The sequence below is a fragment of the Chanos chanos genome, chromosome 10, assembly GCF_902362185.1.
Source record: "Chanos chanos chromosome 10, fChaCha1.1, whole genome shotgun sequence".
In the NCBI taxonomy this organism is placed as follows: Eukaryota; Metazoa; Chordata; class Actinopteri; order Gonorynchiformes; family Chanidae; genus Chanos; species Chanos chanos.
The window spans coordinates 40,108,159-40,125,416 of NC_044504.1; the positions used below are offsets into that span (position 1 = coordinate 40,108,159).

Genomic DNA, 17,258 nt, shown 5'->3' on the forward strand with positions numbered 1-17,258 from the left:
GTAGTCAGAGAACTGAATGCATATAAATAAAGAGTTTTCTTTCCTCATTGTCAGGATGCACAAGCTGCCCTGAACGTAGAACATCCCTTTTTTATCATGTGTCTCATCTCTGTCAGCCAGTCCACATGCACGGCAGAGAAAGAGCTATCCAGTTATAACAGAAGACAGTATGTTACAGTGCTCACCCTCTGCATATGCACAACAGCAAAGTCACGTCCATAGACTGTCACTGTTGGGCCCGGCTGCCGAGCTCCTGTGCGTTTGTTCTGAATGAGTCTATTCCCTTAACTGAAGACGTCACTAACTCATCCACTGATCATGGCTACTTCACATATGATTATGCTGAATCAGCAAATATCTATCAAAACTCAAATCTATCACCTCTTCACTTTGAAGATAAAGTAAATGAGGTCCTCTTCAGGTATCTCTCTTACAGTTTGAAGATAAAGAAAGTGAGGTCCTCTTCAGGTATCTCTCTTACAGTTTGAAGATAAAGTAAGTGAGGTCCTCTTCAGGTATCCCTCTTACAGTTTGCATAAGTATGGGACCTGTAAGACTAACCTCGGTAGTTACAGTATTTTATTCATTCTGGCTTATTTTAAGGCTTGAGGCTTTGTATTTGAGCAATGCCCATCCTGTGCCAGAATGCTGCACATTCTCCCATGTTTCCAGATGGTCCAGAGTCTCTCCGCAGAGGAAATGTCACAGGCCTCCTCTGGAGGTTTGGTTTCAGCATGAGTGCTCCAGTGGTTCAGGTCAGGCCTAAAGACAGAGGCTTAACTCTCTCCGGACAGAGCACTTCTTGCACTGCACCACACAGCACCAATGGAAGCGACACAGGCAGTTCTCCTCAAAGACCACGGTTTCATCTCTGTAACCGCGTTCACAACAAAGCAGGTCGCAGCCGCTCACGTCCATGGCGGTACTGTTGCACACGCGGCCGCGCGTCCCCAGAGAGCCCGTCTTCCTGTTTGGCAGACAGAAATCTGGAGACTCGGCCGAGTAGATCAGATCTTCTTTGTCTGGCGGTTTGATGTTCTGACCGACAGGAACGAGCGTCTTGCCGTCGTTACCGCCCATCACTTTGGATGCTCCGTTAAACCTCTCGAGCAGCCGGTCGCCCACCTCGCGGAAGTGTGGCATCTTTTTCCAGCAGGTTCTCAGAGTGCAGGAGCCAGATAGTCCATGACATTTGCACTCAGTTCTCATATGGTTCTTCACTGCCTGGAGTTCAGACACAAGAGAGAGAGAGATTGGTGAGATGAAAGCAGATGTTATCCAGAGGGAATTTACACCCCGTAAATCCTGTAAAGAATTACAAAACTGTAAAAACTGTCCTTTAAAAAGAGAGCCAAATTTCCCTACCTCTTTCCACCCCTAACCCTGTCGCTCCATCCTGACCCTAATCTGACGAGTCCAGCACTGAAATACTGGCTTTGCTAAATGTGATTCTTAGGCACTTACCTTATTGACCAAATTAACCATGCTCCTTAAAAGCCAGACAAGACAGAGATCCACAAAACTGACTTTTTATGAGACTTAAGGTTCTCAGCTTTAAGAGTTAAAAAAGTTAAAAACAAAATGTGTGGCATTCACTTGATTTCTTGTTTCATCATAATGAATGTAATTAACTAATAGTTACAGTGCTGCTTCAGTCACTCTTGCCTATCACAATACATAAGACAATGTAGCCTACATTACTTTTTCTATTTGTTGATGTTTTACTTGTAATTTAATAATGTTTCTTCTTGTATTTGAGAGCCAGGAAGGAATACTTTAAGTAATCAGGGTGCTTAACCATCTTTATCTCAATCTGCTGTATAATTTTCAGTCTATGCCAAGTTGAACTGAGGCTGAACGGTTCGTAGGCAGCCCATACACAGACTTTTATCTCTTCATTTAGGCTTCACTATCTTTGAAGATCTGAGCTGGCAACACAAAACATGGCTGTGCATGTAACGCCTCTGTTTAAATACAAAAACCAGTCATCTCAAGCATTCACTGGGCATGCAAAAACAACCTGCAGCAATGTTTCCATCTCTTGTCCAAATCTGCCATGTTCGCCATTAGAACATGAGGGTAACAGAGAATGATTGAGTGGGTTTGGAGAGCTAGAACACAAATGAGTTTCGTGGCTGTACCAGTCTGCCAGCTTCGTTGTTATGGAGGTCGATCAGTGTTCTAATGTCGCTTTTCCCCTTCTTCCTCTTGGCGTCCATGAACTGCTTGGACTTCTCGTACCCAAACTCCACATCGTCTCCACAGCCGCCCCACTCCCACTTCACACCTTCACCAGGGGAGGCAGCGGGAGGACGTGGAGGTGCTCGACTACGAGTGGCCTCACAGCCGCACTGGAGGAGCTCTCCCATACTGCAGGCCTGTGTAACTGCGTGAGTCACACCTGCCGCTGTGATGGCGTACACAAACGCGGTCTCTCGAATATCTGGCAGATTAAAAGTGTACACAAACACACACATACACACAGCAGATTAAAAGTGTACACAAACACATACATACAGCAGATTAAAAGCGTACACAAACGAGTCTTTCGAATATCTGGCAGATTAAAAGTGTACACATACACATAGCAGATTAAGAGTGTACACAAACACATACATACAGAGAGAAAGAAAGCAGACATGTGAGAGGAGGCCACTGTGTAACTTGTGCTAACAGTGGGGAGGGGGCACTCTAGGCACTGAGACCCTGGTGTTTCACATATTCCACAGTTGAGGGGCTGTCGGTGTAGAGAGGCTCTCAGACCAGGCTCTACAGCCGGCAGACATCCAACATTACATTCAGCTTGGATTTGGACGACCCCCTGACCTAAGACACAACAGCAGTCTTTTTACAGTACATCTAAACAAAACTGTTTCGTTACAGTCAACACAGAGAAAGAAGAAGAGGAGTGGAGAGGAGAGGAGAAGAGTGGAGAAGAGTGGAGAGGAGAGGAGAGGAGAGGAGAGGAGAAGAGTGGAGTGGAGAAGAGTGGAGAGGAAAGGAGAGGAGTGGAGAGGAGAGGAGAAGAGTGGAGTGGAGAAGAGTGGAGTGGAGAGGAGTGGAGTGGAGAGGAGAGGAGAGAGTGGAGTGGAGAAGAGTGGAGAGGAGAGGAGAAGAGTGGAGAGGAGAGGAGAGGAGAGGAAAGGAGAGGAGTGGAGAGGAGTGGAGTGGAGAGGAGAGGAGAGGAGAGAGTGGAGTGGAGAAGAGTGGAGAGGAGAGGAGAAGAGTGGAGAGGAGAGGAGAGGAGAGGAAAGGAGAGGAGTGGAGAAGAGTGGAGTGGAGAGGAGTGGAGAGGAGAGAGTGGAGTGGAGAAGAGTGGAGAGGAGAGGAGAAGAGTGGAGTGGAGAAGAGTGGAGAGGAAAGGAGAGGAGTGGAGAGGAGAGGAGAAGAGTGGAGTGGAGAAGAGTGGAGTGGAGAGGAGTGGAGTGGAGAGGAGAGGAGAGAGTGGAGTGGAGAAGAGTGGAGAGGAGAGGAGAAGAGTGGAGAGGAGAGGAGAGGAGAGGAAAGGAGAGGAGTGGAGAGGAGTGGAGTGGAGAGGAGAGGAGAGGAGTGGAGTGGAGTGGAGAGGAGAGGAGAGGAGAAGAGTGGAGAGGAGAGGAGAGGGAAGGAGTGGAGAGGAGTGGAGTGGAGAGGAGAGGAGTGGAGAAGAGTGGAGAGGAGAAGAGTGGAGAGGAGTGGAGTGGAGAGGAGAGGAGAGGAGAGGAGAAGAGTGGAGAGGAGAGGAGAAGAGAGGAGTGGAGTGGAGAGGAGTGGAGTGGAGAGGAGAAGAGTGGAGAGGAGAGGAGAGGAGAAGAGTGGAGAGGAGAAGAGTGGAGAGGAGAGGAGAGGGAAGGAGTGGAGAGGAGAGGAGAGGAGAGGAGAGAGGAGGCACTAAACAGCTCATTGTGATGAAGTTAAAATGAATGACTTTTATTTTCTGGAGCTGGAAGACAAGAGCGTGCAGTCACTACTCAAACCTTTGCCAATTCTGTATCACATGATTCAGTGAATGGGATTCATTAAAGTTTAGTGAAATGGAATTGGTGCCGTGCGAGGGGCTGCACACCAGCACTCTGATATTAATCCCAGCTGTGTGTCCGCACACCCACTGATGTCTCCATGCTGGGTAGCATGTATCTGTGTGTGTGTGTGTGTGTGTGTGTGAGAGTGTTTGTGTCTGTGTGCATGTGTGTATGTCTGCGGGCGTGCATGTGTGTGTGTGAGTGTATGTGTGTGAGTGTATGTGCGCCTATGTGCATCTATGTGTGTGTGTGTCTGTGTGTGTGTGTGTGTGTCTGTGTGCATGTGTGTGCGTCTGTGTGCGTGTGTGACTGTGTGCATGTGTGTGTGTCTGTGTGCGTGTGTGTGTCTGTGTGCGTGTGTGTGTATGTGTGTGAGACAAGGAGAAAGAGAGAGGGGGGTATAACCCAGGGCCAACCCAGTGAATAGCCTTTACAAGTCAGTTGGCTTCAAAGCTGTGGCTTTTTACATTTTTTTTACTGTTGTTTACAGAGGTAAGAGGTCGTGTTCCTCTCCTGAGATAAAAATGCCAAAGAAACATTTTGCAAAAACACCTGACGTCTCGCACAGGGACAGTGTCGCCATGAATAATCCTTAATTAGCGTACACACAAAGTCTTTGTGATAGAACTCACAGAGACAGGGGATCATGAGAGAGCCCTGAGAGTCACTGTTACACTTTCCTCTGAGATACAAATTCCAAACAAATTTCAGCAGCTGCCTGTGCCCGGGCCTGTCTGTTAGAGAACTTCTGCCAGAGGGGGCTTCTGCCCGAATTAGCAAATATTTTTTTAATACTCAATCTTTAAGCAAATGATGCATGAGGGAAGGGGTGAATGCTGGTCCTCTCTACCACATGTTAGAGAGAGAGACACACACACGCAGAGGGGCGTGAATCATTTTGATTGATTGATTTTGCCTCCATGTGTTGCTATCACACGGGAAAGGCTGAGCTCGTTCATTGTGCATTTCTTGTTACATACCTGAGATCCAATTGAATCAAGCTGAGCCACACTAGGGGAGTATGAGTAATCCTCAAATACTCATCACACTTTTGCTCCAGTAAATACACATTCCAGGTTACAGTCTCTGCATGCTGACATCTTAATAGCTTTACCACAGTTAAACTGTTGAACCCCCAAACACACAGACACACACACACGCGCGCACACACACACACACCTGTGGGCAGTGAACCATAATGTCTCCCAGTAGTGAGGTTGGAAATAACACATACGGCACACACCACATACAAAGTTTCCCCAGTTCACACGGACAAAATCTGCAGGTGACATATACACAGGGAAAACAAGACACACGATCAACTTAGTGTCTGGGACAACAGTTTTTCTGCCCTCCAACAGCTCCATAGTGACTTACACACACACACACACACACACACACACTCCTTTTAGCTCAGCACAGACAAGCCTAGTAATAACTGCTGTAAGGTCAGATACCAAACACATCTGCTGTGCAAATGTATGACCTGTAGTAGGAGTATAAATCATGTACTCTGAGCTGGTCAGATAGGAACTGGGATAGTTTATATTAGCAAAACTCTGAAAGCAAACAGCGAGTAATGCTATCAATATTCATGACCATACAGCTCAAAACTGTACAGACTCAAACAGGAATCACATATATCTGAATATGAATGTAAGGGATCAAAATTATGATAAAATCATGATATGCGAGTTCACAGTTGTTTACAAAATGCTTCAGTTTGGCACAAACCTTAATTCCTAAAGGCTCCTGACAACACTAGACCAGTACACTATGACTGACGACACTAGACCAGTACATTATGACTGACGACACTAGACAAGTAAACTATGACTGACGACACTAGACCAGTAAACTATGACTGACAACACTAGACCAGTAAACTATGACTGATAACACTAGACCAGTACACTATGACTGACGACACTAGACCAGTAAACTATGACTGACGACACTAGACCAGTACACTATGACTGACGACACTAGACCAGTACATTATGACTGACGACACTAGACAAGTAAACTATGACTGACGACACTAGACCAGTAAACTATGACTGACAACACTAGACCAGTAAACTATGACTGATAACACTAGACCAGTACACTATGACTGACGACACTAGACCAGTAAACTATGACTGACAACACTAGACCAGTAAACTATGACTGACAACACTAGACCAGTACATTATGACTGACGACACTAGACCAGTAAACTATGACTGACGACACTAGACCAGTAAACTATGACTGACGACACTAGACCAGTAAACTATGACTGATAACACTAGACCAGTACATTATGACTGACGACACTAGACCAGTAAACTATGACTGATAACACTAGACCAGTACACTATGACTGACGACACTAGACCAGTAAACTATGACTGACAACACTAGACCAGTAAACTATGACTGACGACACTAGACCAGTAAACTATGACTGACAACACTATACCAGTAAACTATGACTGACAACACTAGACCAGTAAACTATGACTGACAACACTAGACCAGTACATTATGACTGACGACACTAGACCAGTAAACTATGACTGACAACACTAGACCAGTACACTATGACTGATGACACTAGACCAGTACACTATGACTGACGACACTAGACCAGTACACTATGACTGATAACACTAGACCAGTACACTATGACTGACGACACTAGACCAGTACACCATGACTGACAACACTAGACCAGTAAACTATGACTGACAACACTAGACCAGTAAACTATGACTGACAACACTAGACCAGTAAACTATGGCTGACGACACTAGACCAGTAAACTATGACTGACGACACTAGACCAGTAAACTATGACTGACGACACTAGACCAGTAAACTATGACTGACAACACTAGACCAGTAAACTATGACTGACAACACTAGACCAGTAAACTATGACTGACAACACTAGACCAGTACATTATGACTGACGACACTAGACCAGTAAACTATGACTGACAACACTAGACCAGTAAACTATGACTGACAACACTAGACCAGTACATTATGACTGACGACACTAGACCAGTAAACTATGACTGACGACACTAGACCAGTAAACTATGACTAATAAAACTAGACCAGTACACCATGACTGACAACACTAGACCAGTACACTATGACTGACAACACTAGACCAGTACATTATGACTGACGACACTAGACAAGTAAACTATGACTGACGACACTAGACCAGTAAACTATGACTAATAAAACTAGACCAGTACACCATGACTGACAACACTAGACCAGTACACTATGACTGACAACACTAGACCAGTACATTATGACTGACGACACTAGACAAGTAAACTATGACTGACAATACTAGACCAGTAAACTATGACTGACAACACTAGACCAGTAAACTATGACTGACAGGCAGCTCAGACCCAGCAACAAAGAGACATGTACTTGACGCAACACAAGAAATTACAGATATGTGAAATTATTATCATAATTTTCTCACTGGAACCACATGTTGTCTCTAAACAAATCTAATTACTTCATTACAACTCAGAGACAACGTGTTTAAGCAGCAGACAGGGTAACCAGAGAACTCTGTCATTAAGAGCCCCTCCTCCTTGGGCCCCTCCTTGGGCCAAGACAACAACAGCATTGGTTTATATGTTTAAACAGAGGGAGAAAATAGCCCCCAGTTATTTTTTCACAGGGGAAAAATATGTGAGCCACTTTGTGCAGCCGTTATGCAGAGGCGGAAGTGAACCTGTCTTTACAGAGATCTCCTTACTGATACACGGTCATTAAAACGACACTGGGGTAATTGTTGCAAATCCTTCAGACCAGAGGAGCACTTAAGTCTCACTTATAGACAGAGAGGAATTTGTGATGAATTTTCAGTTTGTGAGGCAGTCTCCTCCTATTCTGTCTGTGCTGCCTGGTGCAGACACTGAGAGCAATCATGTTGCAATCCATGTGGAAACACGTCTCCACAGGAAGCCAAATAATGAATGCAACTCCATCCCTGCACCACTTCACTCACAAACCTGTTTTCACGAGCAGTAACACAGCAATAATATTACCAAAGGCCAGAGAAGACTAAACTGATGGTCATATCTTAGTTATAGCAATGTGGAGGAGCACTGACTGGAGCAAACAGAAACTCTGCCCTCTGCTGGTGACAATAATAATAATCATAATCATAATAATAATAATAATAATCATAATAATAATAAAAACAAACAAACAAAAAACAGTCCAATGCCAGTGTCTAGCCAATGAACAGTCACCTACATTACACCTCCTAATGTTGTTCAAATGTCTTTTACCTGTCCGTCCAAACTTCCACATTAAAGCAGTACAATACATCCAACTACCTTTAATCATTTCATTGCCATGTAAAGAGACATTTACTACCAACCATGTAAAGAGACTTTTACTGCCAACCATGTAAAGAGACTTTTACTGCCAACCATGTAAAGAGACTTTTACTGCCAACCATGTAAAGAGACTTTTACTGCCAACCATGTAAAGAGACTTTTACTGCCAACCATGTAAAGAGACTTTTACTGCCAACCATGTAAAGAGACTTTTACTGCCAACCATGTAAAGAGACTTTTACTGCCAACCATGTAAAGAGACTTTTACTGCCAACCATGTAAAGAGACTTTTACTGCCAACCATGCAAAGAGACTTTTACTGCCAACCATGCAAAGAGACATTTACTGCCAACCATGTAAAGAGACTTTTACTGCCAACCATGTAAAGAGACTTTTACTGCCAACTGACTGTTTGATTATTCTGTTTCTTTTTTTCTTTTGGTTGTTCATCTTATTCACTGTGCTCTTGATGAATTTCGGAGGCACTTTCTCAGACATGATTAGACAGATATTGGGTATACCTGACCCTTCTCTGACCAAACTACAGTTGACCAGTGCTCAAATAAAGCCAGACCCAGTACTGTCTAACTAGACACACTAATATGTCTACAGACATACTAATATGTGTACAGACACACTAATGTCTCTACAGAAACACTAATGTCTCTACAGACACACTAATATGTTTACAGACACACTAATGTCTCTACAGACACACTAATATGTCTACAGACACACTAATATGTTTACAGACACACTAATGTCTCTACAGACACACTAATATGTCTACAGACACACTAATGTGTCTACAGACACACTAATATGTCTACAGACACGCTAATATGTTTACAGACACACTAATGTCTCTACAGACACACTAATATGTCTACAGACACACTAATGTCTCTACATACACACTAATGTCTCTACAGACACACTAATGTCTCTACAGACACACTAATATGTCTACAGACACACTAATGTCTCTACAGACACACTAATATGTCTACAGACACACTAATATGTCTACAGACACACTAATATGTTTACAGACACACTAATGTCTCTACAGACATACTAATATGTCTACAGACACACTAATGTCTCTACATACACACTAATATGTCTACAGACACACTAATGTCTCTACAGACATACTAATATGTTTACAGACACACTAATGTCTCTACAGACACACTAATGTCTCTACATACACACTAATATGTCTACAGACACACTAATGTCTCTACATACACACTAATGTCTCTACAGACACACTAATGTCTCTACAGACACACTAATATGTCTACAGACACACTAATGTCTCTACAGACACACTAATGTCTCTACATACACACTAATATGTCTACAGACACACTAATGTCTCTACATACACACTAATATGTCTACAGACACACTAATGTCTCTACATACACACTAATATGTTTACAGACACACTAATGTCTCTACAGACACACTAATGTCTCTACAGACACACTAATATGTCTACAGACACACTAATGTCTCTACAGACACACTAATGTCTCTACATACACACTAATATGTCTACAGACACACTAATGTCTCTACATACACACTAATATGTCTACAGACACACTAATGTCTCTACATACACACTAATATGTTTACAGACACACTAATGTCTCTACAGACACACTAATGTCTCTACATACACACTAATATGTCTACAGACACACTAATGTCTCTACATACACACTAATATGTTTACAGACACACTAATGTCTCTACAGACACACTAATGTCTCTACATACACACTAATATGTTTACAGACACACTAATGTCTCTACAGACACACTAATATGTCTCTACAGACACACTAATGTCTCTACAGACACACTAATGTCTCTACAGACACACTAATATGTCTACAGACACACTAATGTCTCTACATACACAGTAATATGTTTACAGACACACTAATATGTCTACAGACACACTAATGTCTCTACAGACACACTAATATGTCTACAGACACATTACACACCCAGTACTGTCTAAACAGACCCAGTACTGACCCAGTACACACCCAGGGCTGACTAAACACACCCAGTAATGTCTCTGTAGAGGCAGTAATAAAGATGAAGGAACAGGAGGGGACAGCCCTGAAAACAGCTGAATAATTGCTCAGAACTGTAGGTCTACATTCATTTTATTGTGCAGTTCAAAGGGCTAGGAGTTGAGGGAGACCAGAGATTATGCCACGTAATGTGGAGGATAATTTTGAGGGAGCAATTTGATGCAGGAGAGGACCACTCAAGTGAGAATCCGTCTCTGTCAGAGAAAACAGCTGCTCTGTGCAGTCAGGTTCAAACTTGGAGTTGAAACGAGGGCACTGGTGTGTGAACTTAAAGTGAGGAGATCAAGGCCGTGGTGAGACAACATGAAGTCAAAATCAAGATACTGAGATCACTGTAACTCTTGTAGCCACAGTGGAAAAAAAGATTCCCATGTCTTTGTAGAAACACACTAACCTTGTTGCAGGATTTTGCCAAAGGACTTGTTCTGGCTGGTGCAGTTCCAGCGGCGAAAGCGAAACTGGTACTGGCATTCCCGTACGCCCAGCCTGGCGCCTTTGGCGACCTCACTGACGGTCTCTGGCTGTGTCTGGCAGAGTTCTGCCTGCTTCCCCGCCAGACGCTTCGTCTTCCTACAGATACTGTTCGGGTCCACGACCAGAGGGCTCCCCACAGCCCTGCACACAAAACCACAGAATATTCCTCACATGGCTCACAGTGTCTCTGCACAACATGAATCACCTGCAACAGCACACAGCTTCATACACAACTAGTCTCTCTGAACTACTACAACTGTCTCTCTGAACTACTACAACTGTCTCTCTGAACACAATAACAGCACACCAAACACCTACATGCAGTTTGGCATACTTACAAAGCTCACATTTTGTTATCCAGGTCTAAGGTCAAGTTAGGTACAGGACTAGGTTTGATTAACCAGCTCTAAGGTTAACTCTTTGGTATGACTGACATGGGACTGGGTGTGACTTTCCTAATTTGGAATATTTTGTCATTTATTAATTGGGAAAATATACAGAAAAAAGACAATTACTAGCAAAAGAAACACAAAAATGTCATTGGTAATCGCATTAACCCACTAAATGTAAACAGATCATTTATAAAGACAGAAGAGGAGCATCATAACCGTGGGGTTTCTTTAGAAGTGTTGGCAGATGGATGTTTATACTTGAGTAAATTGTTTATTTCATCTCCTAATGGGAGTAAAGGCCTCAGGTCTGTTGCCAGCTCTTCTTGTGACAGTTACTATGATGTAATAGCAGAAGGATCCTGCTCTCCACTTCTTCCCATTTAATAAGTGAGTGTATCTGACTGGAGCTGAACTGAACCACGTAGCTTAAGTCAGTTTTTATCATTATGAAGTCGTGTATAGGAGCAGAGCTTTGAAACAATACCTCATTGCCTTCCATTCACCTCTGTCAAGGCTAATCTTCAGCACTAATAACATTCATCTGCTCTGTGAGTTTGTTTTAAGAAGTCAACCAAACACTCTTGCCAAGCCCTACCATGGCGGCCTGATAAGAGATGTAACATGTCTTGGCTTCAGAAGTGATGCATCACATCTTGATTAGAAAAATATTTCATTTGAACACACACTTAATGGAGCACTAAAGAGCAGAAAAGATATAAATGGCAAGACATTCTGCATAACTAAGGGTGACAATATGAGAGGTCTCAGTAGGATTTATAAAAATGAGTCTTTTCTACATGGAAAGTACAGGTATATTGTTCCAAATCACACTTTTGGTCACTTTGTGCGGGATTTAAGTGCTGTGTCTACACAATGAGTCCGTGCAGCTGTATAACTTATGACTTGTGGATATTAACTGCCTTCTGCCACTTATTGACAATATATTGACAAGGTTTCCATAGAGACAAGGAGAGGAGGACCACCTCATAGGCAGGCATTACAGAGCCCTTGTATAGGTCCTACTCCAGCGCACACTCATGTTTCCAATGTGCAGATACAGAGATTAGTAACTGCTCATCTCCTTATGACAGCGACTGATTACCTGGAGTGCCAAAGGCTCCAAACCCAGGCAATTCTCCCTGCCAAAATCCCAGCTTTGACATCGGCTCCGAAAGCCTCTCTCAGATAATGGACTCACGTTTTTACATCGGGAGGTGTAGGCTCGTAAAAAAGCCGACCATGTTGGACTGTTACTCCTTCCCAAGTGTTGTATCATTGTCAGAGGGAGAGGCATAGCCTTGTTTTACAGAGCAGCCGCAACACTGTACGAGCTAGAAGGCTGCCTAGGAACAAAGCAATGATTAGAATATGACTTGCATAATATGTAGACAAAGATAAGTGGCTGTATTGTTTTCAGCTCTTATTTGAAGCAGCTCTGATTCTGAATACGAAATGCTATCAGTGTGGATGTGCCTACACAGAATGAGGTTCTGTTTCTGGCCTAAAGAAAAGAACCATAAGCCCCGGATAAACTATCACTCCATCTCTACTCAAAGTCTATTCTTCTCGTCCATTTATCATCTTGGACAAGGTTCCTGGATGAGATGAAACAAAGACTGAGTCTAATCATAACATTAACAAGGATTTACCATCTCTCTGTAATCAGGAACCGAAAAAAACAAAACAAAGGCAAACCCAATTCATCATAAAGATAAGAGAGACAAAAATGGAGAATGAAACAGTGATTAAGAGAACTTCTCAGTGATTAAGAGAACGTATCTGATCTGCTTTAGATGAGCTGCCTCTATCTGCTGCAGACCTCAGGTTACACTATGAATGACATGGTCATGAACTAAAAGTCCCTTTTTTCTAAGTTTTAAAAAAATAGTGAATTTCATCCTCAACAGTATACTTTCTGTCGTCGGTCAACAAGGCTGGAACACAGCAGAGGGGCCTGGGCTCATGTTTATGCTCCATGGCTTAGAATCACAACAGACTCTTCCCTGTGAATGCAACACTAAATTACACCACCCAAACCTCTGTGCTGCATGGACCCAATGCATCACTGCTGTCCATTACATGCTCTTCACAGAATAAGCAAAGACACAGAGTCATACCGAATATTGAAAGCTGTCCAAGTAACGAAGGCCATGATCCCTGTGCTGAAACACTGTAAGGCCAAGCCACTGCCAAGCCGTGTCATCTAATCTTCATCTGATCTGATCTCTCTGGGTCCCTGGTTGGAAACTTCTCTGTTCTCCATGGGAGACATATTGCTGTAAAATCAGCAGAACACTGTAGTGGCTGATGCAGATAGCATGGTGCTTTTAGTGACTAGATAGCATGGTGCTTTTAGTGACTAGATAGCATGGTGCTTTTAGTGACTAGATAGCATGGTGGTTTTAGTGACTCGTCTGCCAAAGGGGCAAACATCCACTGTCCAGCTGGGAGTCAGTCAAACACGTGCACAGGCACACCTGTGGGCAGACTCTTGGCTGTCAGCCAGTCACTGACCCCAGAGAGACTAGGGGGAGGAGAGTCCCCCCGGCAGAGTCTGCTCAGGGCTCAGAGAACAGAGTTATCTCTCACCATTTCATCTCTAAGTCACACCAAAGGCATTTTGTCTGTCAGAGCCAGATTCACCAAAGAATATGAAGACAGAATAGGTTTGCTCAACTCCCATGAGAAAGCATCTTTGTCCTTCCAACTGTATGGCCCTGAGGTGTGTGCGTGTGTGTGTGCCCGCACCTCAGAGGACAGATTTAAAGCCCAGTCGTGTGTTGACCATGATCTAGAAATGAATGAGGTGAAAATGTATACTAGTTTGATGTCATTATTTTTAACTGCGTGTTGCTGGGAGTCTCTTGCTGTTTATCAAGCAATCTAGAGTTTGTCAGTTTAAAACAAGTCAAAGACCTGACCTGAGAACATCCTCTGCCTCAAGGTCCACCTAAAATTCCAACTCTGACCCTGCAGTGAGTACATCTAAAGGAGCCGCTAACTTAACCCTCGGCGGTTTTCCCAAAGCCTTAGAGAATCCGCTATATGAAAGATAACTACTGATGATAACACCCATATGTTCAAATCTTGATAACCATTGTAAAATCACAGGCTGAATGATCAAATTAATTCAGTAGGCCCTTTTATTTACATCTGAACAATTATGGTCTTGTTTAGCTGTGTAACTCTATATTGTCATAAATTAGCATTGTAGTGCATTAAATTCTTAGAATATCTTCACGACGTTTTTGTTTAGAGTTTGGCTATGAAATCACAGTTAAACTAACGCCATCGGTTATTTTTAATTTAGAAATCAACCTTGAGATAGTTCACCAAGGGATTTCCGTAAAATGACTGTCATGGCAATAGACAATTTGTGTGACCAGAGGCTAACTCCAAGCACGCGAATAATGCTATCATGATATGAAAATGAATGTGTCATATTTTCAGCTGTTTCACGTCTGCAGCTTAGAGTACAGAGTACGTAAATTAATCAGCTTGAAAGTTGTCTTCAGAGAACACAAATCTTTGTCGTTACTACAATTACCAGTTGCCGTGCGGTTAACTTACCACCATAGTCCGATAATGTTGACCGGACAAAGAAGAATAAAGAAGACAGCAAGTTGCGGTCGAGACAGTGGAATCATCCTGATGAGAGTGGTTATGTTCAACACTAAGCAGAAAGAGCGGTAATGAAAACTTCCTGTCTAAACCTGATAAAAGCGTGTCTTTGCATAAATGTAATGTTCTGTGAATAGATTCAGCACCTCCACCAAATGCGTAGACAATCCTTTGAACTCCTCAGAACATCACTGTATTCCGGTTATCCAATTTGGGTAGTTGCAGCATCCGTATGTAGATTTGTCAGCCTGTTCAGTGCTTTTTCTTTGGCGAGCAATTTCAAACCGACATGACCGGATGAAATGTTCAAGGGATTACACAGCAAGTCCTTACGAAAAACTTTCAAATTCCAATAGCACGGCGATTTCTGTCCTGCAGAGCCGAACAGCCCGAAGCGGAGGAATGTTGCCAGACTACGGTCAAGATTTACAAAAAACACACACTGCAGATACTGCAAGGAAATTCAACGTAACACTTTCAAATTATTACAGAATATATAAACACCACTGCATAATCGCAACCGCTCTCTCTTATTCACTACTTTCAGGCACGAGAAATGAGTGGTAAAAAAGGTTCTACCAGACACAGGTAAATGTCAAGAACAATCCAACTCAATGCGTACATGCTCCTCGGCTTTTCCCCTCAGCCTTCATCTGGGGACTTACTTTCCTTCACGAAGAAATGCGTTCATCATCCACTTGGTGTGACGTCGCTTCAGGCAGAAGAGGTTTTTTCTTTTCTTTTCTTTTTTTTTTTAATTAAAAAAATCGCTTGTTTTTAGCGAAGAAGCAACATGCAATGAAATAATTAGACGATGTTGAGCAAAAGACTAAACTGATTTTGTTAAAATAAACCTGGCCCACGGCACCCACCTGACACAAATTTAAAATAAGGTTTCTATCAGCCTGGTACACAAGTGGAGTTTTTTTTGGTTTTTTTTTTTACAAGATTTTTCCATGATAAGAAAATTATCATGGAAAATTAACCACAGCATACCGAAGTTCCATTGTGTATCTCACACTGTACATTTCTGAAGCATTTCACTGCACACACTGGAAATAAAACAGTTATATTTTATGTTGACTGCTCGACAGTCAGGACTTATCCAGAACATCTGAATATGAGATTTATCATACCTAAACATGTACATGAGTTAAACAGTTATCAGAACAATGTCTTATAATAATTTCCCAAAGCCATGTGTTTTATTCTTTGTTGTGTGATATGAAAGTGGGAAAACATAATGTTCCCTGATACACAGAATGGAACATGAGAGACAGTGGAGTGTTCTGAGAGTTCTTCATTCACCAGTTAGGTGAGGGCTCTCCTAAATCTCCTTATTTTAGAAATCATTAACTGATTAACTAACCCAGCACAGCATATGGACTCATGTTGGATATAATGTTATGTAGATATTATATAATTCATGCTCTAAGAGCTGCTTACATGTATAGATTGATATTAACAAGTATCAGTTTACACCACCATAAAGCATCAATCATTTATGAGTAAACAAACAAACAAATAAAAAGCAAAAATGACCACAACAACAAAAACCCCTTCACTTCAAACATATGTTGCAACTCAAATACAGATAATCCCTTGGAGATGTTCAGAGGGTTCAAGCACAACCCCTGCTTTATATAAGTCACCAGTTCAGAATTGTATGCCAATACAACCATCATCATCTGAGCAAAAATAAAGCCCTGTAGCAGGCATGCACCCAGGTAAGCAATCCCTCTGGTATCATACATGTCATGCTCCTGTAGCAGGCATGCACCCAGGTAAGCAATCCCTCTGGTATCATACATGTCATGCTCCTGTAGCAGGCATGCACCCAGGTAAGCAATCCCTCTGGTATCATACATGTCATGCTCCTGTAGCAGGCATGCACCCAGGTAAGCAATCCCTCTGGTATCATACATGTCATGCTCCTGTAGCAGGCATGCACCCAGGTAAGCAATCCCTCTGGTATCATACATGTCATGCCCCTGTAGCAGGCATGCACCCAGGTAAGCAATCCCTCTGGTATCATACATGTCATGCTCCTGTAGCAGGCATGCACCCAGGTAAGCAATCCCTCTGGTATCATACATGTCATGCCCCTGTAGCAGGCATGCACCCAGGTAAGTAATCCCTCTGGTATCATACATGTCATGCCCCTGTAGCAGGCATGCACCCAGGTAAGTAATCCCTCTGGTATCATACATGTCATGCTCCTGTAGCAGGCATGCACCCAGGTAAGCAATCCATCTGGTATCATACATGTCATGCCCCTGT

The 17,258-nt window shown here is 42.9% G+C and overlaps 1 protein-coding gene across 1 annotated transcript; it reads right to left on the bottom strand.

Annotated features, from left to right (window-relative positions):
* Positions 1-762: 762 nt before the first annotated feature.
* On the bottom strand, positions 763-15,004 carry wnt6b (wingless-type MMTV integration site family, member 6b). Its single transcript, XM_030786364.1, has 4 exons — positions 14,928-15,004; positions 10,886-11,106; positions 2,142-2,443; positions 763-1,224 (listed from the first exon to the last, which is right to left on the bottom strand). Exons 1-4 carry the CDS (start codon positions 15,002-15,004, stop codon positions 763-765), a joined length of 1,062 nt encoding a protein of 353 aa, XP_030642224.1.
* Positions 15,005-17,258: the final 2,254 nt, after the last annotated feature.

Coding starts and splice junctions, on each gene's coding strand:
- wnt6b (XM_030786364.1), bottom strand. CDS start 15,004: ATGATTCCACTGTCTCGACCGCAACTTGCTGTCTTCTTTATTCTTCTT. Junction 11,107..14,927: donor AACATTATCGGACTATGGTG/GTAAGTTAACCG, acceptor TTTTGTGTGCAG/GGCTGTGGGGAGCCCTCTGG. Junction 2,444..10,885: donor TGGCAAAATCCTGCAACAAG/GTTAGTGTGTTT, acceptor TTAATCTGCCAG/ATATTCGAGAGACCGCGTTT.